Source organism: Stegodyphus dumicola, chromosome 2, assembly GCF_044657685.1.
Source record: "Stegodyphus dumicola isolate Sdum_Otavi_A_Nest chromosome 2, ASM4465768v1".
Classification (NCBI taxonomy): domain Eukaryota; kingdom Metazoa; phylum Arthropoda; class Arachnida; order Araneae; family Eresidae; genus Stegodyphus; species Stegodyphus dumicola.
This window is the reverse complement of record NC_140769.1, coordinates 266,988,096-267,009,257: the sequence shown is the minus strand read 5'-3', so window position 1 is coordinate 267,009,257 and position 21,162 is coordinate 266,988,096. Positions and strand designations below refer to the sequence as shown.

Genomic DNA, 21,162 nt, shown 5'->3' with positions numbered 1-21,162 from the left:
TTAAATCTATGGTTGCAAAAATCGTTTTTCTGTGCAGAATGTGAGTACAGTCAGTTAGAAATGGTAGTGGGTAACGGTCTGGTACAGTATTTGCATTAAGGCCATGGTAATCGCCACATGGTCTCCAGTCACCGGATGTTTTTAAAGTGAGGTGTAATGGACTTGACCAGCTGCTTTTCGATGGTCTGCAGAGACCTTCTTGCAACATATAATCAAATTCCTTTTTCCCGGCAATCAAGTTTTCTTGTGAAGGTCTTCTGACTTTAAAGGATACAGGGTTACATTTGGTTTCGATTTAATGTTGCACATCATGTTCTTTAATTTTACTGTTTTTTATGTTGGGGTTTAAGTAAGTCAGGAAATTTGTTTAGGATGGCTCTACATGGGTTTGGAAAAGTATTAGCAATGAATTTAGGAGTAGCGCTATGGTTACACAAGATACCTTTAGCGGTTAATGAGGTGGTGCCATCGATTAATTTCCTGTTTTTACTATCGACTAACAAATTAAAATGTGGAATAAAATTTATTCCCACGATAGGTTTATTAACGTCCGCAATGATAAAAGGCCATTTGAAACGTCTGCGTAGCGCTAAATCGAGCTCCAATAATTTTTGACCGTATTTTTTTATTGTTGTACCTTTAGCTGCGAATAACTCAAGCTTAGCCACAGTTCTTTTTCCCGATGGTGATGGTGGGATAACCGATATTTCTGCTCCAGTGTCAATTAAAATATCTGATGTGTACACCACATGACTTCCTTGTACGGAATATTAAATTATACGCATCTTTTCTTGAATGTCATTTAAATTGATTGGAATGAATTAAATCTACTTCGTCGACAGCGCATAAACCACAATAGAATAAATGCACTCTTTAAAATTCACTATATTTGTTTACTATAACGACACTCTGAATGCACAAAATTTATATCATTTGAAGAATTATCTTATCGTTGCCACATGTTCTATTCAAATACTATAACTAAGCTAAAACGATGTATGAAAGAAATTAAGCAAACAAAACAGAAATGAACAGTATTTCACAGACGATTTAGTGTTTCTCATACAATTAATTCAGCTCTCACTTCGCGACAAGGCAAAAATACATAAAACTCAAAATATCTGCATTAAAAATTACGAAGTAAATCTTAAACACTTATTTCCTCCAAAAAATTCCAGAATGGATTAAGCATGATTTAATTCGCAATAATAAATGAAGGCGTTATTTTTGTGTTGCGAAGCTTAGTCTCTCTAGATTGGCAACAAATCTACAATTCTGCTGTTTCAAATGTAAACAAATATGTCCGCCATGTTATTTAAAACTTAACTGCACTTAAACAGCTTTTAAATTGTTGATAATTGTACAAATATTGCTTCCAGAATTACGAAAGGCATAAAAACCTTACCCGGAAGATAAGAACAACATAATTCAATCATTTTTAAAGCAAAAATTGTACAATTTACAAACATATAAGAGTAAAGATACTGAGATCACTGAGCCGGGTAACAGAGTGGATATATATATATATATAAATATATTTATATACGTTTGGTGCGGCCGATTGCAAACAAAATACGAGGTGCCCATCTACATGTTAAAGCAGTCCTACATACAAAATTTCAACGTTCTGAGGCTACTCGTTTTTGAGCTATGCGAGATACGTACGTACGGACGTACGTACATACGTTCGTACAGACGCCACAAAAAATTCTTATCAGAATTAATTTTAAAGCAGTTTTATATTTTTTTTGGAGGAAAGGTGTCTTTTATTCTGTCCTTACTCACAGATATCACGCAAAAACATCGTTAAATTGCATTCGATAGCGGTCAAAATGGATATTTTCGTTGAAATACGTTGCCTGAAACTTTTCGCGATAACAATACTTCCTTTTTACTTCGTACAAGGAAGAAAAAATGGGTTGCTGATGCGTTGTCACGAATATATAGATGACTCAGCTGTACCCCTTGACTTTCTATCGTCATCGAAGACCGAGGAATCAGTTTTTCTGTTTCGAGACCTGGTATTTACATGGTGGGGTGCACATGTACGCTCTTCATCAGTGTTGATGAAAATAACAATTATTTGGGCCATTGTTATTTTTGAAACGAATTTAGAATTCGACCTGTATCGTCGTTTTTGTGCACTGGAATTCCTACGCGTATTCATTTCTGCTATCTGCAGTGTCAAGTTTGATATCTGATTCTGTAAATCTTGGGGGGTAATGTTATCAGATGGGGAAGAAACAATGCGAGCTACCTGTGATGGATTGGGATTTATTTCCCATATTTTGTCAGCCACTGTAGACAATTTGGACCAATCATCACTGCTTACAGATTAAATGCTCCGCATATCAAGTGGTAGTCGTTGCATCCAAAAAGATTTTAAAAATTCATCTGGCACCTTTTCAGCCGCTAAGTTACGCATTTCGCAGAGAAGTTGGGATGGTTTCTTATCACCCAGTTCTAATTCGGTCAGAAGTGTTTCAGAGTCGGCAAAAATTTCGATCAGCCTTTTTTCAATGGCCGGATACTTGCCGTTGTCTGGTGGTTTCGTGAGAATATCAGATATATGTGACAATGTCCCGGTTTCAATACAACTGACCAAATAATCGTATTTTTTTATCAGCCGTTATTCCAGCGTTACGGAGTTGGGCCTCAATCTGCAGAAACCATATTTTGGGGTCAGGTTTGCAAAAAGGAGGAATTTTGATGCTGACCTTGGTGACAGTCGAAGATGTCGCATTAGTTTCGGCTTGTTTACTTTCATCTCCTTCAACCATAGCAGAATTAGGCTTAACGAAAATACAGCTACCTTTATTTAATTTCATATTTTTATAGCTTTTCCGGCTAAAGTTTGCTTAGTAAAAGCTAGTTCATTTATTCTTGACACATTCTTTTTTTCATCAGACACTTTATAAGTTGAATTCATTCGCATCCGGGTCAACTAGGGTGGATGTCTTGACCATATGAAATGTAAAACATTGCTCTTACTCCAATAAGATTAATATTTATTTACATTTTTAGATATAGAATAACACAGACAAAAAACCAGTCATCGTTCTTTTTCTTCTCTCTTGCTTCATGTTACCATTCTGGCGAAAAGAAAACTGCATGCGAGAAGTTTCACAGATGGCGCTTCATTAACTCGAATGATTTCGCCACACAACCCCTTCCCAGTGATAGCGTTATACCTCGTAATCTTTCAGGTATGCAGGAAATCTAACCTTTCGTCCAGCTTTTGTGTTTCTGGGATGAATATCTTGGGAAGAATCATTGTCTCAAGGAAGTGGAGGTGAGATTTTGGAGTTATCAGCTTCATGTGTCGGGAGATTTCTTGTTGTTACATTCTTGAGGCTGAAGCATGGTTTCAGTCAATCTATCGATATCCTTTTAATTTTACCTGAAACTTCCACATCGGAAAATTTCTCAAAACGTTTTTTAACTAAATATGGTCCGAGATAAGGTGATTGAAGAGAAGATGAAATTATGTTATCATACTAGATGAATACGTGTGAACAATTTGTAAAGTCCTTGTGCACGAAAATTAGTTTTTTGTCATGGTTGGTCGTTTGGTGTTGGATTTAGGTTTTGGATGTGCCTTTGCAATTTTTGTATAAAATCTGAATGCGTAACAGTAGGGACATAACTCAAAAATTCTCCAGGCAAACAGATTGGTGAACCGTACACAAGTTCAACAGAAGAACAATGTAAATCCTCCTTAATGGCGGATCGAATGCCAAGAAGAATTAAAGGTAGCACGTCAGTCCAAGAATTTGACTTTTGCAGGTGGGATTTTAGGCTGTTTTTCAAGGTTCGATGTTGCCGTTCTATTAAACCATTAGATTGTAGATGATAAGCCATGGTGCTGTTAGCCTTGAAGCATAGGTATTTGCTCAAGGTTCTGAAGTGTGGCTGTGAAATTGTCGACCTTGGTCAGATGTTATCTTCTCTGGAATTCCAAATCTCGAAATCCAAGTCGCGAGGAGCGCATTTGCGACGGACTATGCAGTTTGGTCTTCCAAAGTTACAGCCTAGATCCACCGAGTGAATCTATCGATGATGGTAAACAGGTACCTAAAACCTTTGCAAGATGGTAAAGGGCCAACGATACGATATTAAGCTGCTTGAAACGTTGATTGGGAACTTTGAATTCAGCAGCAGGAGCATGGGTATGTTTGTGAATTTTGGCTCGTTGGCATTGCAAACATGCTCTAGACCACTGCTGACAGTCTTTGTTTATGCCAGGCCAAATGAATCTTTTTGTCACCAGCTTCGTTGTTGCACGAATCCCAAGATGGGATAAGTTATATCTAGAAATAAATAATTGTTCGCGAAATTCTTTAGGAAGGTATGGCCTATTAAAATTAGTGCAGGTATCACAGTAAATTTTCTTATTCTATCCGGAATAGGAATTAGTACTATTTTGAAACTGGAATTTGATTCGAGAATCCTGAGGTCTTCATCCTCCTGGCAATCTGCTATAACTGTATAATCAATTGGAGCTGGGATACCGATGGCGTCGATTGTCGATAACGTGTCAGCTACAATGATTTCTTCTCTAGAAATTTAGCGTATGTCTGTAGTGAATTCAGCAATGTACTTCAACTGTCGTACTTGACGTGGGGAGGCTTTATCTAAATTCTGGTGGAAGGCGTAAGTGATAGGTTTATGATCAGTGAAGATAGTAAATAATCGTCTTTCAGAATGTGTTTAAAATGCCTCACTGCTAGGTAGATTGCAAGTTGTTCTCGATCGTATGCGCTGTAATTTCTCTGTGTTGGTGATAGGGATCGAAGGAAAAACTTAGCGGTTGTTTTTCATCATTAGACAGTTGATGAATCACAGCACCCACGGCAGAATCAGATGCATGTGTAGTTAGGGTAATCTGCGCCGTTTTATTGGGGTGAACTAACATTACAGTGTTGCGTAGTGCGTTTTTGATATCCGTCAAAGCGTTCTGCTCATATTCGGTCCGAATTAGAGGTTTTTTGCTGTTTTTCTTTACTCCTTTAAGCAAGATTGTCAGAGGTTGTTATAGTTTGGCGCAGTTTGGAATGAAACGATGGTAAAAGTTCACCATGCCCAAAAATCTGTGCAAGCTTGTGATGGATTCTGGTATAGGATATTCTTTAATTGTATCGACTTTGGATGGAAGTGGTTTGATTCCTTCCGTTGATATTTCATATCCTAAAAATCCAACTTTACTCAACCCAAATTTGCATTTTACAATGTTTATGCACAGTCCATAGTTATTGAGTCTTTGGAAGATTAATTCAAGATGTTTTTTGTGTGTTTCAGCATCTGGAGAGGCGATGAGAATGTCGTCGAGATAGCAAAATACAAAGTCTAGACCGCTAAGCACTGTGTTCATAAACCTTTGGAAGGTTTGTGCAGCATTTCGTAAGCCAAATGTCATATAAGGAAACTCAAAAAGTCCGAAAGGTGTTATGATTGCTGTCTTCGGAATATCAACTTCATTAACAGGAATCTGTTGGTATGCTCTTATTAAATCTATGGTTGCAAAAATCGTTTTTCTGTGCAGAATGTGAGTACAGTCAGTTAGAAATGGTAGTGGGTAACGGTCTGGTACAGTATTTGCATTAAGGCCATGGTAATCGCCACATGGTCTCCAGTCACCGGATGTTTTTAAAGTGAGGTGTAATGGACTTGACCAGCTGCTTTTCGATGGTCTGCAGAGACCTTCTTGCAACATATAATCAAATTCCTTTTTCCCGGCAATCAAGTTTTCTTGTGAAGGTCTTCTGACTTTAAAGGATACAGGGTTACATTTGGTTTCGATTTAATGTTGCACATCATATTCTTTAATTTTATTGTTTTTTATGTTGGGTTTAAGTAAGTCAGGAAATTTGTTTAGGATGGCTCTATATGGGTTTTGAAAAGTATTAGCAATGAATTTAGGAGTAACGCTATGGTTACATAAAGTACCTTTAGCGGTTAATGAGGTGGTGCCATCGATTAATTTGCTGTTTTTACTATCGACTAACAAATTAAAATGTGGAATAAAGTCTATTCCCTCGATAGGTTTATTAACGTCCGCAATGATAAAAGGCCATTTGAAAGATCTGCGTAGCCCTAAATCGAGCTCCAATAATTTTTGATCGTATGTTTTGATTGTTGTGAGCGTTAGCTGCGAATAACTCAAGCTTAGCCACAGTTCTTTTTTCCGATGGTAACGGTGGGATAATCGACATTTCTGCTCCAGTGTTAATTACAAAATGGGTTGCTGATGCGTTGTCACGAATATATAGACGACTCAGCTGTACCCCTTGACTTTCTATCGTCATCGAAGGCCGGGGAATCAGTTTTCCTGTTTCGAGACCTGGTATTTACAAGGTGGGGTGCACTTGTACGCTCTCTCACCAAAGCGTTGATGAAAATAACAATTATTTGGGTCATTGTTATTTTTGAAACGATTTCTAGAATTCGACCTGTATCGTCGTCTTTGTGCACTGGAATTCCTACGCGTATTCATTTCTGCTATCTGCAGTGTCAAGTTTTATATCTGCTTCTGTAAATCTTCGGGGGTAATGTTATCAGATGGGGAAGAAACAATGCGAGCTACCTGGGATGGATTGGGATTTAATTCCCATATTTTGTCAGCCATTGGAGACAATTTGGACAAATCATCACTGCTTACAGATAAAATGTTCCGCATATCAAGTGGTAGTCGTTGCATCCAAAAAGTTTTTAAAAATTCACCTGGCACTTTCTCAGCCGCCAAGTTACGGATTTCGCAGAGAAGTTGGGATGGTTTCTTATCACCCAGTTCTAATTCGGTCAGAAGTGTTTCAGAGTCGGCAAAAATTTCGATCAGCCTTTTTTTAATGGCCGGATACTTGCCGTTGTCTGGTGGTTTGGTGAGAATATGAGAGATATGTGACAATGTCCCGGTTTCAATAGAACTGGCTACATAATCGTATTTTGTTTGATTAGCCGTAATTCCAGTGTTTCAGAATTGAGCTTGAATCTGAAGAAACCATATTTTGGGGTCAGGTTTCCAAAAAGGAGGAATTTTGATGCTGACCTTGGCGACAGTCGCAGATGTCGCATTAGTTTCGGCTTGTTTACTTTCATCTCCTTCAGCCATAGCAGAATTATGCTAAACGGAAATACAGCTACCTTTATTTAATTTTTATATTTTTATAACTTTTCCGGCTAAAGTTTGCTTAGTAAAAAGTAGTTCATTTATTCTTGACACATTTGATGCATTTTGAAAATTCTAACTGCATTCATTACCGCTGAAGTTATATTGCAATATAGAACAAAATTATAATTTTTAACGTTGACTTACCATTTTAGAAGTATTTCAGTCCTACGTACGCTCGGAATTTACATTTCCCAGACGCACCAAAGCAATCGATTCATCAATTCTTGATGTAATCCATGCGCACCAGAAGCACTTCGAAATTGAAATTATCACTCAATCCACTGTCAAACTCAGGAAAAAATTGCGGAACTTTAAAAATGGGTAAGTAGCTTCTTAGACTCTGTCCGTAACATTTATTCGGTAACATGTGACTATTTATAAAGTGCTTGTAATGTCAATGACATCTCGTAAAATTGCAGAAACATGGCACGTTCTTTTTTCATCAGACACTTTATAAGTTGAATTCAATCGTATCCGAGTAAACCAGTGTGGATGTCTTGAACATATGAAATGTTAAACATTGCTTTTACTCCAATAAGATTTATGTTTATTTATATTTTTTTAGATATAGAATCACACAGACAAAAAATCAGTCATCGTTCTTTTTCTTCTCTCTTGCTTCATGTTGCCATTCTGGCGAAAAGAAAAGTGCAAGCGAGAACTTTAGCAGATGGCGCTTCCTTAACGCGAATGGTGTCGCCACATTGCTCTTATTTTTAATAAATTTCACATCATATGAGCTAAAGTAGGACTGTTTATCTGAAAATTGTTGAGGATAATTTACTATTTTGAAAATATCTAATTTTGAACAGTTTTTTAATTTAAGTTTGATTTATAACATGCCAAGAAAGTTTTAGGAACTGTTATTTAGAGGTAAAAGTGTTTAATGATAAAAATATATGTCCATACTTTGTTAAAAATAAGTACACGTTTGTTAACTTAATTAACGCTTCTCTTTTTCAACTTTATTTTTTCTTTCTTGCTGAAAATTTTATTGAAAAGGAATTATTCCTATTCAATATATTTCGAGAAACATTTGTTATGCGTTTTAAACATAAATGTGGTTTCGAAACGCATGAAAGTTCAATTGCGTGTTAAATTTTATTTTCTGACCGTAATATTACGCGCATCAGTCGCTCTTACTTCCCTTAATAAGAAGAATACGATCTAAAGGGATCACGTGATCACCGAATCTGCCATTTTGGATCATACTGTCGTCGTGTCGCAAGTTGTTTAAAGTTTATCTCGTTTGTGAGAAAATAAAGGTAATAATCATAATTAAACGCATCACCTATTTATTTCACATATAATTGCATTCATCACTGCAATTTTTTAAATCGCGTAGGTTAGGCGGATCCTCCGAAGGGAAACATTATTTACATTGCTACTGTAATCAGCTGCAAGGTTGGTTTGTTTTTAAATATAATATTTTAGTGTGAGATGAATCAGTGCTAATTAGAAAGTAAACTTTTATCATGCTTTCAGTTTTATTTTGAAACATGATTTTAAAATTCGAATGGTACTTCCGCAACGTTTTAAAATAATGGGAAAAAAATTAATTAATTATATTTTTTTTTAATTCAAAAAAAGTAATTAAAGTCCTATGAATTGCATGGTAGTGTTAATGGGGCAATATTCAGGGTAAAGAAAATTTTTCAGAAAAATATCATTCCTAGTGTCATTTTCTTGGATCATATTTTGACCTATTTAAGACGCGTAATTGCACTAATAGCAGCTGTCCGTGCATGTCTGCTTGTATTTTGAAATACTGTGTAATGAGAATTGTAAAAGTGAAAAATATGGTCAACATTTCATTCAAAATGATAATCTGCCATATTGTCAGCTTATGCAATATGGAAGCATTTGGTTGAACATCAAGATTTTGTTCCACATAGCAAAGCATGGTGCATGTAAACAAACAACGAAACCCTTTAATCGCGTATTTAGAACGAGAAGTTCCTGTGAATATATACCATGTTCGTACTTATTTAGTGAAATTTCATGAGAATATAATTTTTTAATAAAGTTTTTTTTTTTATATTTCTTTCATAATTATTTAGAATTTACTTCGTAATTCATTCATTCTGCTCATTTAAATAACATTCATCTTTTTACAATTCTCATTCTTCAATTAATTTGTTTCCTTCAGCATAGCATTTAATAAAAGATAAAATGTGAAAGAGAACTTCCAATGAAATTTGAGATTAGTTGTTTATAATCATAGCATGTAATTTGTAATTTAAATCATCTCCCAATGAGGTAAGTTTTTTCATATTTTCATAGTGTTCATTATCAAAGATTTTTTCAAATTGTATATAATTTGCAGTTTAAATTATAAGTTAACATAGATTAACAGTATATAGTATTTTTACAGCATCGTAATACAGTATAATGATTTGATTGAAATACTTATTCTTTGTTGCAGGGAGTCTAAACTTGTAAACTGCTTAACATGTGAAATTTTCTGGTTATGAACTTTTTTTTTTTTTTTTTATCCCATATTGGTCTTTGGACATAAATGTATTCTCAATCTTGTAATTCTTTTCCTATCTCATTTTGGCCACAGGTGTGGGTGTGGGAGTCCCAGCAGTAAAGTCAATGAAAACTGGTAGCTCAGTCGGAGGTTCGAGTCCTGTGAACGTGTTGGCAGCCTGGGCGTTTTCATGGTTTTCCCCATGTGTAACATGTAGACGAGCCAGTTTTCCATAGAAAGATCTTCACAAAGGCATCCCTTCCCTTAGGCATATAGCCCTCGAGGTTTTGCCATAATTATATAAACGAAACCATTTTGGCTTTGGGATTCAAAATTATTCTCAATATATATGAATTGCTACAATATCTTTAACATATTTTTCATATTTTTTATCTATTACTGTCAGGATTTGTAAAATATTCTTTATAAGTTCCATAAAAAATACATATCTCGTGTTTTCTTGAAAATAAAGTGCATCTGTAAGAATGTGATAAAATTCACTTATTAGCGATATTATTTTAAGATCTGCATAATAATTACTGGTTAAGTATAATTTTCTTTAATTGCTTTTACCTCTTAACCCTTTGCGTTCGAGCGATGCCTTTCAAGCACCACTGCATGTGATGCGATGACTCGAGCAGTGCCTGAGAGGCACCATTCGAATCGATGTGTTTATTTGTGTTTGACCTAAGGAATATTGCTTGAGAGATCTACTCGGCCTTTTGTAGATCATATTACTAGGTGTCTGAATAGCTATAAGGATGTCTTATCTCAAATAAAGGTTGTCTTTGCAATGCTTACGCGATTAAATGTCTTATCTCAAAAATACTTGCGACCGCAGGTAGGACTCTGTCTTCGACATCAGTTCGAACTGAACCTTCTTGCCGATCGCAGTATTTCTTTCAAAGTTACTGAGCCCAATAAGTATGGAACACGACGAAGAAGTTACTTCTAGCAAAGATGAGTTTAATTTTTTGGCAATAACGAATGAAATTACATCACTACATAGACAGCTTGCCCATGAGAACAAAGACGGAAGTGATAAAGATAGTGACGACGTTAGAGGAGCAAGAAGACGAAAAATCCGAATAATCGACAGTGAATCTGGAAGCCAGTGATTGTACAGAAGAGACTGAACCTTCAGAATGGACACTGTGCACAGAATCTGAAGAAATCCCCAGAAAAATACCATTTGTATCTGGTGAAAGACAAGTAGGACCGCACGTATTTGCACACATAAAAGAACCAATAGATTTTTTCAAATTATTTTTCACTGAGGAATTAGTTACTGACATAGTGCAGGAAACTAACAATAACGCTGTAAGGAAGGTGGAAGGGAAGACCTTATCATCCCGTTGTATATGGCGATCAGGTTAGGATGTAACTGTTATCAAATTTTGGGCATTTATTGGGGCAATCATAAATATGGGGACAATGCCACTGGCAAACATACAAGAATACTGGTCGAAAAATGATACTAGTTATATTCCGTTTTACTCAGACACGTTTACGAGAGACCGATTTTGTCAAATATTTTGGAGACTTCACCTAAAGACAATACCCTCAGAAAACACAAACCCTAGAACCCGCTTGCAGTTATATCTGGTTTCCTCGAGTATATAAATGAAAGGTTCTTGAATTATTTTGTAACCGGAGAGCAGATTTGTGTGGCTGAGTCGACTGTCAAATTCAAAGGCCGCATATCATTCATTACGTACAATCCCATGAAACCTACAAAATGGGGTATTCGGGTTTATACGCTTGCAGATTCAAATACCGGTTAGTAAAATAGTTGTGCTATTCTGCTGTATTATGGATCTCTAACAACAGAAACTTTGATAAGACCCGATCTATCGGTATCAACCAGAATACCGCTTCATCTATACAAAATGATACAGGATAAAATTCCCGGTGTTCAGGGACACCACATGTTCATGGACCGTTTATATACGAGTTACATATTGGCAGAAGAATTACGCAAACAAAAGTGTCACTTAACTGGAACAATCATGACAAATAGAAAGCACCTGCCATGTGAAATACAAAAGCCAACATTTGAGAATCGAACCACGTGTGCATATCGTAAAGGTAATATTTTGGTTCTGGCATGGAAGGACAATAGGATTGTGACGGCTTTGACTACTTGGAATAATGCGGGAATAACTCCTGTAAGAACTCTGCGAGGCTAAGTCGTTATAAAAAAACCCAATGTTATTGTAAATTACATCAAATTTATGAGTGGTGTTGATCGAGCTGACCAACGGCTTCGACATATTGTTTTTTAAGAAAATCCGTAAAATGGTGGCGAAAACTATTTTTTTTTGGGGTTTTGGAGATCTGCTCCATCAATTCATACGTTCTTTATAAATCAGTAAAGCAGAGAAACAAATGGCCGCTTAGTCACCTACAATATTTGAAAACTTTAGTGGATCAACTGAGAGGAGACTTTTGACAAAAACAACCCAGCACAGCTTTTACTTCACACAGTATTTCTGAAGTGATCCGACTAAATGGGAAACTGCATATTATTTTGATGGGGCAAAAAAAAGATTGCAAGGTTTGCTCCCAAAGAACGTCCCAAAGGCGACAAACTGTATACTAGGCTGACACATGCCCCGACAAGCCAAGGATGCATATTGGAGATTGTTTTGTAAAATATCATACAAAGCAAAATTTTAGAACTTAATGTTTAATACAAAAGTTTCATAAGGGGAAAAAATATGTACAATGTTAAAATATACGAGTTTAAAGTGTTTTATTGTGTCTAAAATTATTTTAAGTTAACGATAAGGAACTCATGATATAAGTGCGAGTGGCTGATTACTCTCAAGTTGCTGGTTCACCCGACAGAAAAGCGCCTTGAACGCAAAGGGTTAAAATTACAAAATTGGACTTAACAGTAGCTGGTTTGTTTGCCTACCTTTTATTGTATGAATTCTCAAACCAGCCATATTATTCTGGCCGGTCTGTATAACACCAGTATCAAATCTTTCCAGTGTATAGTGTAATTTAGTTGTTTATTTCTATCGCAGTTTTTTTTTGGGGGGGGGGAGGTCGTTTGTTTTTGTTAATTTATTTTTTGTTAAAGCAGTTAATTTTGTAAAGATTAGTTTTTTCTTTACTACGTGTTATGTGTGTTTCTTTTTTCATTAAATGACTACAGTTAAAATATTTCATTCGTGTTTTTACACAAGTGTCGTAATTTCTAATGTAGTATCCAAATCAAGCTGTTATTTTTATAATCAAAAATATGTTTTGGGACATTATCATTATTAATTTTAGAAGGTTGTTTAACAAGCAACGGTTTTAATTATTGTTGGATAATTATTATTAATTTTAGAAGGTTGTTTAACAAACAACGGTTTTAATTATTGTTGGATAATATTTTGTTTTTAATCTCTTTCTTCAAAGACGTTAACGAAAGCAAATGAGGACAATAAAACAAATAAAACCATTCCTTCCCTCAAATTTAATTAAATTATAGAAAGCGTGTAAAACTGTATATTACATGTAAACTGCATAGCATGTAAACTGAATAAAAGTAATAATTTCTACTGCTTTTATTTGTCGTTCACCCCCAAAATTTCTAAATCTGGGAAGAAATGAATTAATTTCTTGTTAAAAAAAAACTGGGTTTTGAGATACAAGTACAGTCAAAAGTCTTTAATCCGCACTTGTCGGGACTTCGGCGATTCTGGATTATTGATTTTTCCGGATTATAAATCGTCAGTTTAAATCTGGTAAGATGGCATGCAGAAATTATAAAATTAAAAATATGAAACCGTAATTTATGAAATGAACAATTGTGATCTAAAGGGTATCAAAATTTACAAAAAAAAAAAGCTTAATATTTATTTGTTTACTTTATTAAACATTTTCAATTATATGATATTTATAATGACGAGGAATTTGATTTAAATCATATCAAAGACGGAGTCCATCGAGATGAAATACTACATTTAGTAAGGAATTATAAGCCAAATAAAATAAAAACATCTGCCCTGAAGATAAGGATAGTGCTGACAGGTCAACTTCCAGTTCATTGCGCGCCGCGACGTTTCCTCCCTCCCCGCCTGCAGAGCAGGGTGAAATTTATAAACAGATTTCAGAATGGTTAGAGAAACAAAGGACATGCCTTTATCTATTTTTTGCAGCAATTCCACTTTTTGTTTGATGGACATCGAAACATACTTTCACTTTGTAGATCCTTTGGCAGCTCCAGCATCGGAAATTCTATTTGACATAATCGAAAGTTCAAGCTTACTTTTATAAAATTGCTCTAACAGTCTGCAAAAAATAATAAGCTGGATCCAATTCGAAGATTAAGGAACAACGCAATCTGCAACATTAACTGAAATAGATAATTAGATAATTTTAGCTTAGCTTATACCGTCTGTTATCCATTAAATGCGCATGTGTAAACTTATTATGTGCATGCGTAAAAATATTACGTGCATGCGTGAACGCATTGTGCATTGACGTTTACGCAGAAAGTTTGTAGCTTTGAGGTCCAGATTATAGATCATTCCGGATTATGGGTGTCCGGATAAACGACTTTTGACTGTATATTGTGATGCAAATAAGAAAGAATTAAATTTCTAATTCAAAATGCAACTGTGCTTTGTTATGATGCTGTAAAGGTGTAGTATAGTATTAATCTTCTGTTTCTAATATGATTGGCCAATTTTTGGGTCATTCTCATTACTGAAGAAAAGACAAAAAATAACCAAAATGACAAAATATTGACTGCCATTTTTCTCATATGAAATTAAATCTTGGAATTTTTATTTCTCGTTCTTATAAAATTGTTTTAAGTAGTATTAGTCTGTTATTCATAATTAATATTACTGAATTTTTTCTCTTGAACTATTTTAAATCCCACAGGTTATATTTGAAGTGTGCTTCTAGCATATCGGAGTGGTAAAGCGTTTGTGACATACAGTTCAAGAAAATAACATATCTTCCTTCCCCCTAGTTTAAGGCAAAGTGTTGAAATGGCTGAAACTGCATTGAATTTTGGTCCTGACTGGTAGGACATTGTATTTTATATTTAATATGTATTAGCATAATTTTATTAAATGTTAAGTTTTTATGGCATATTTATATTTTCAAGAAAATTTCAGTTTTAATAAATGACAGAATATAACCTAATTAAAAATGTTTTATGTAATTAAAGGGTTTAGTCATTAAAAACATTAACCTTAAACTATAACTATGAAATTCCATATTTTCAGAACTATAATGCAACTGGTTCATTAATTTAATAGCTTTTTAATAGAGTATGGGAAATATATATTTTTGCTATAATGTGCATTATATCTAGTATAATGAAATGTTATTTTTTTTTCAAGCATGATTAGCAGTTAACATTTTTTTTTTTTTTTTTACACTTAACCTTTAAAATTCTAAGAACCTCATTTTTTATGTTAAATAATCACATATTAGTTTTTTTTTTCAATTTTTTTAAGGCATCTTAAAATTTATTGCAAGTACTGAGAATATTTTTAGTATCAGAGCAATGACTTTCTAGCTATTAGCAGCTCTACAGTAGATGCTTTGAAACCTAAAAAAATTTAAAGACTTTTTTTTCCTGTACAGAAAATTCTGAATGACTGTGCTTATGTTCATTAAAAATGGATGATCATTTTAAAAAAAGGTTCATTCTTAATATGTTTTATCAGACCATAAATTTATCAACCTGAGCTGTTTCCTGCAGTTGCTATGATCAATAAAAGTTTTTGTCACTAGGTGCCTGGTTTTAGAAACTAAATAAGTATTAATATAATATAAACTTTATTAAATATATTTATTTGGTTAATCTTTGGATTATAGTAGCTTGGCGATTTTTTGGCGAAAATTTGGCGACCAACTCTGCTACAGCAATCCTCTATTTTTTTTTTTCGCCGCCATTTTGTCTTCACGAAGTAAAGACATGTTTCTTTTCTTTTTATTTACTGAACACTTTTTCCAACAATCTGCTATCCGAATTACACTTATGCTAGAAATTTTATGGAACAAAACTGCTTAATCATGACAAATATTAACTGCAAAATTGGGAAAAAGTGCAGAATCGCAAACTCCTTGCCGTGTTTTTCAGAATCACAGATACACATAAACCATGTATACGTCGACTTATTTTTACTTAAGAAAACATCCCAGAATTGCACATAAATGGCATTGCACACACTCTTAACTTTATCCATCTACACTGCTATTTTCTCATAAATTACAAAAATTTGCACGAAAATGCACGAAAATTTTGTGAATCTTTAAACTCGGTAAAAAGCACGTATATGAAATTACCTGATCGCGAAAAATTATATACCCTTTCCAAGGATGAACATTTCCACGTATAAAATAAATAAAATATCCAAAAACTTTTACCTCTAAATTATCTATTATATTATAAACGTCACCAACGAATTTATACCGCAAACATTAAAAATGGTTACGAATACTTAGTGTCAAATATTTAAATTATTTCCATGCACGTTTACTTCAACTGAAACGTATACCAAATTGCTACAAACATAAAATTCACAAAATAACTATCATTTAATTAAAATATAACTAAACCATGTACACGTCGACTTATTTTTACTTAAAAAAACATCCCAGAATTGCACAAAAATGGCATTGCGCACTTTACCATATCCATGTACACTGCTTTTTTCCCATAAATTAGAAAAATTTCACGAAAATGCATGAAAATTTTGTGAATCTTTAAATCCGGTAAAAAGGACATATATGAAATTACCTGATTGCGAAAAAGTATATAATCCTTTCCAAGGATGAACATTTGCACATACAAAATAAATAAAATATCCAAAAACTTTTACCTCTAAATTATCTATTATAAACGTCACCTGCGAATTTATAACGCAAACATTAAAAATGGTTGCAAATACTTAGTGTCAAATATTTAAATTATTTCCGTGCACGTTTACTTACTGAAACGTATTCCAAATTCCTACAAACATATAATTCACAAAATAACTATCATTTAATTAAAATATAATTAAATTAAAAAACACTACTTAAAATATAAATAAGCACATACATTAAATTAATAAAAATTAGCTTACAATCCTAATTACTTTAAACTAAATCATTGCTAATAACAATTTTCCAATAATACCATATTACTTTATTTACTCCTTACATTTAGAACAATGCATAAAAATAATATCCTCAAATAATTAAAAATACTAACTTACCTAATCTTCTTCAGAATCTTGATTACGTGGCGGATAAACTTTTCTTATTTCCTCCGCTAAATAAAAAGCAATCCTATGTGCGCCTGTTTCAGGATCTTTAAAATCATACTTATAGTTCACAGCAAGATGTTGAAAACCTTCATCCTCCAAACAGACTTAATAAAACTTAATAAGCAATCTTTACTTCTATCTCGCACAACCTTAAAAAAACACTTATTACTACCCCTTTCAATCCCACTAAATACCCATTTTGAATTCACTTTAGATAGGGCCATGGGATCCAAAAATTAACCAACACTGTTTCACACAACACAGAATGAAGCTAAATACAAAATACTATACTGCAGATATTTTTCCAGATTTCCCCCATTTTCCGATTAAAGAACTGTAATTCATCCATTAATGACACATGACGTATCTCGTGATCTCTCATTTCCCTCACACAAAATAATGTACACAAAATAATGTGGAACTGAGTACTCACATTATTCCCAAAGTCCTAGGTAGTAACCTTTATCTTCTCCAAAATGTCGCCAAACTACCTGTTACCATATTCCAAAGATTAGCCATTTATTTTCATCATGTGGTATTTTAAAAAAATCTGCTAGCACCAGCAGATTTTTAACATCTGAGGTGAATCTTAAAAACATGGCTCCTGAATTATTTTTATTGTATTTTAATTTTTACATTTCATGTTTTATCACCAAAAAATAAAACAATATTTTTTTAAAATATTGTTTTTTAAAAACTCTTTTTTTAAAATGCATCGCTTTAACTTTGAAATATGAAATAATCAGCAATTTAAAATTTTTGAGCTGTTTTGTTGTCCCATTTTGGGAATTCTAAAATTAAGGAAAGAATGCTCATTAACACATGCATTTTCAGGCTTCGTGCTTTATCTCATGGTTCTACCACATCTGCTCCTACAAGTCTTGGAATACCCATTCCAAAGTATAGCTTAGCAGAATTTCGGTATGGACGAGAAGAAATGTTAGCTCTGATACCGAAAAATACTAGTTTGCCCGATTGCTTGAATGAATTTCCACATTTAGTACGGGAAAAGTTCCAGATACCTCTAGCTCTTACATCAGTAACAGAAGAAGAACAGGTAAATAATTTTAATTCATAATTTTGCATTATTTTGCTTCAGATTTAATAGAATTGATAATATAAATTACTGTAATAATTTTAAATTTGAGCATACTGATGGCAAAACTAAAGAAACATACATCTGCAGGTTCTTTCATTTATTTAGAGAATTTGCATCTTTCTATCTTGGAGATTAATCTGTTAAATAATGAAAAATTTGGTTGTGTGTGTGTTGATATGTTCCTTACACTGACGGCACCTAGAGCTTATCAAATTTTGAATTCACATCATCCTCCATTCAAGCATGTATACCTCAAAAACTTGAATTTTGAATTTTATTTTTTATTTTATATTCTGTACAAATTTAATGAATTTTTTATTAACGAAATTGGCGATTTGAAAGCGAGCAGTGCAACGTTGTTGAAATAAAAAGTTTTTATCACCAGCAAATGCCAGACTGTGGCTGTTCAGCAAAATGAAAGATTTCAGTTTTAATCAACAAACTGAACTGTTTAAAAGCGATGTTTTTCCACTGTCAGAAATATCTGTTTTAAGCAGCTGGCAATACTAGTGTCTAGTAGTTTAATAAAAATGCTTGCATCAAAAAGTATAATATTTTTTGGGTACGTACGTACTATCCAATCGAACTTGAAAGTTGGCTACCACTGAATATGAAAGTTAGCAGAGATTCCGTCAAAATTGCACCAGTTGTTGTGGAATTGTGAAGGAACTCACACCTCTTGATTTAACAATATTGGTATTTGACCTGCTTCACTTTTGCTCTCTATAAAAAAGTTTTTTTTTTTTTTTCTACTAATTTGTTAAGGCTTCTGATTTTACCAAAAGCTCTAGAGTATAAATTTCCCTCAGTTAAATTAATTATTCCAGTATGTTATTGGTTTGCGCCATATTCAGGTGACTGTATCATATCCATTAATACACAGTTTTTTTTTTTTTTAATGGTAGGACTCCATAACTTTGAAAATAATTTACTGCTTGCTCTTCTTTAGAAGGGAGGACCAGATTTTAATCATTTTCTTGAAATTCTGAGGGAACAATATAGCAATATATTTTTTCTTTTAGGTAATACTTAATTTGGTACTTTTCCATTTTGCCGGCACAAGCGATAAAGTCGCCAAAAATGGTACAACCAGTACCGAACGGAATGTCCTCGCTGGTAATCTCTCATTTTCAAATCAAGTCGGAACCATTTCTTATCAGATTGATTGTTTCTTTCAATACTGGCATACAATTACATAAAATTTTTACCCAGACAGTTCAATTTTATACCCTAAGGCCATTCTTGGTAATTAAGTCAATTAGGATGCAATCTCACTCCTCATCTGAAGTTGAAATATAGAAAAGGCAAAGTTAAGGGTTAAATTCATCACTAGCAAAGTAAAGCACTAGCACTAATGCACTAGCAAAGTAAAGCACTGCGGTTTTACATAATTTCGGAGTAAGTTATTCATACGAATTGAAATATTTCTTGCATTTATACTTGTATTCGAAATTAAGATTTAACTTGAAATTAATGTAAATAATTACTGAGAGAATTAGATTTTTGTAGCGTAGTTTACGTGAGATGAGATCACTTTACATCACGTAATAAGAAACTGCGAATCAGGATGTTGTACCATGAAAGCATAGTAAATTCTTAAATTAATGTCTTTTTACAAATCTATTGTCTTTTTACAAAATTTTAAGCTATATTAAAATGTTCATGCCTTCAAAATAAAAATTTCTTAGAACTAACATTTGTTAACATTTTTTATGTGTATACTGTGTGTTGTCGCCAATAAAGTCTGCTTGGCGAGATTTGCGCCGGCGAAACGGAAAAGTACTGTAATTTATATGGTTGCTTAGTTCAGTTGATGATGATGATTGGTCTTTGCCAATAGTTAACAGAAATTGTCTCTGTTTATCATTAACTAGATTTATTTTAATTTTAAATAATGTTATACCAGTTAACTGCTGGTAAAGACCAAAAAGGTGGCCTTTCCAGAATTAGAGTATCAGACAAAAGCGCTGATGTTATGAGTGTGTTGGGACATCATGCTTATCCATAATTGGCACTAATTTGTGCTGCTTGGCAACAGTTTCATGGTCTATGGGATGATACATAGGTACTTATTTCTTTTATTCCGCAGCCTATTCCTAGAGATGCTATGTGGCTAGTATCTAAGCGATCCAGATGAAATCATCTGTATTTCTTATCATATATCAGGATTTATTCCTCTGAAGGGTCTTCTTTCATTGATACATAGTCCAGTGATTGAACTGTTTGCATTATTCCAACATTGATAAATATGTTCAATAGCTTTTGAGCTGCCTAACAACACTAAACATCAAATGCAATCATGTGCGATTCAAAAACTCTTCACTGATTCTGCTTCCAAAGTGTCGCAGAAGTAGTAATTTACAGTAGTTTACTGTGACTGTTTTCTTTCAGAGTGTACTTTAGACTGTCAAACCTGTTGTGTGAGTTTTTTGGGCTTATCAAGTCAGAAGTGTGTTAATGCTTCCATTAAATTTCAGTTTCAGTATAATATTGTTCATATTAGACCAGGAAATATTGAATTGGGGCTGACTAATCATACTGTGGGCTGCAGCTGCTTTATGTTATTTAGACTATCTCAGCTGTTCGTATACTTGTACAGAATATCACTTCATGAGATTAAAACATCTGGGGTGACTTCCATTTTTTTCTGCCATCAGGTACATGAATTGATATTTTTCTGCTATCAGGACTGAATTCTGAAAATACATGCATGTATGTATGTATGTGTGGTTGCATGTATATATATATATATGTCATAATAAGAGCAAAATATGTAAGATAAAAATATATGAATCAAAATTATAGATTAAACTATAAACATAATTCTTCCTCTCTATTCTAAAATCGTAATAACTTCTTTGCGTTGCGTCATTTCTAGATTACTCTATGATCGGCGCAACTCTGATGACGTAATAATTAAGAACTGAAACTGTCCTTGTAAACCAAAACTTTTCTCTTCGCGTGCTTCCATCTTTCATAACGACGCACTTAAGCTTTTGCTCTGTGCCGTGCTAAGATGTAATTTCGCTGGCTTGCTTTCTATTTCAACAATATCAAAAATGTAAATCTTCTGTGGAAAGGCACGACTAGAGTGCCAAGTGATTGTGGCCACAAATATCAATTGGAAATAAAAATGGAATTAAAACTGCCTCGA

The 21,162-nt window shown here is 33.8% G+C and overlaps 1 protein-coding gene across 6 annotated transcripts in view; it reads left to right on the top strand.

Moving 5' to 3' along the window:
- Positions 1–8,304: 8,304 nt before the first annotated feature.
- The window catches only part of Gyf (GIGYF family protein Gyf), a 95,847-nt gene continuing 82,989 nt past the window's right edge, over positions 8,305–21,162 (top strand). For 4 of the 6 annotated variants that reach the window (XM_085812129.1, XM_035364845.2, XM_035364844.2 and 1 more), the window contains exons 1-3: positions 8,305–8,433; positions 14,526–14,670; positions 17,744–17,966. In XM_085812129.1, the coding sequence (XP_085668255.1) occupies positions 14,636–14,670; positions 17,744–17,966 (258 nt within the window). In that variant the 5' untranslated portion in view covers positions 8,305–8,433; positions 14,526–14,635. The other 2 variants (XM_035364843.2, XM_085812128.1) reach the window with 2 other exon arrangements.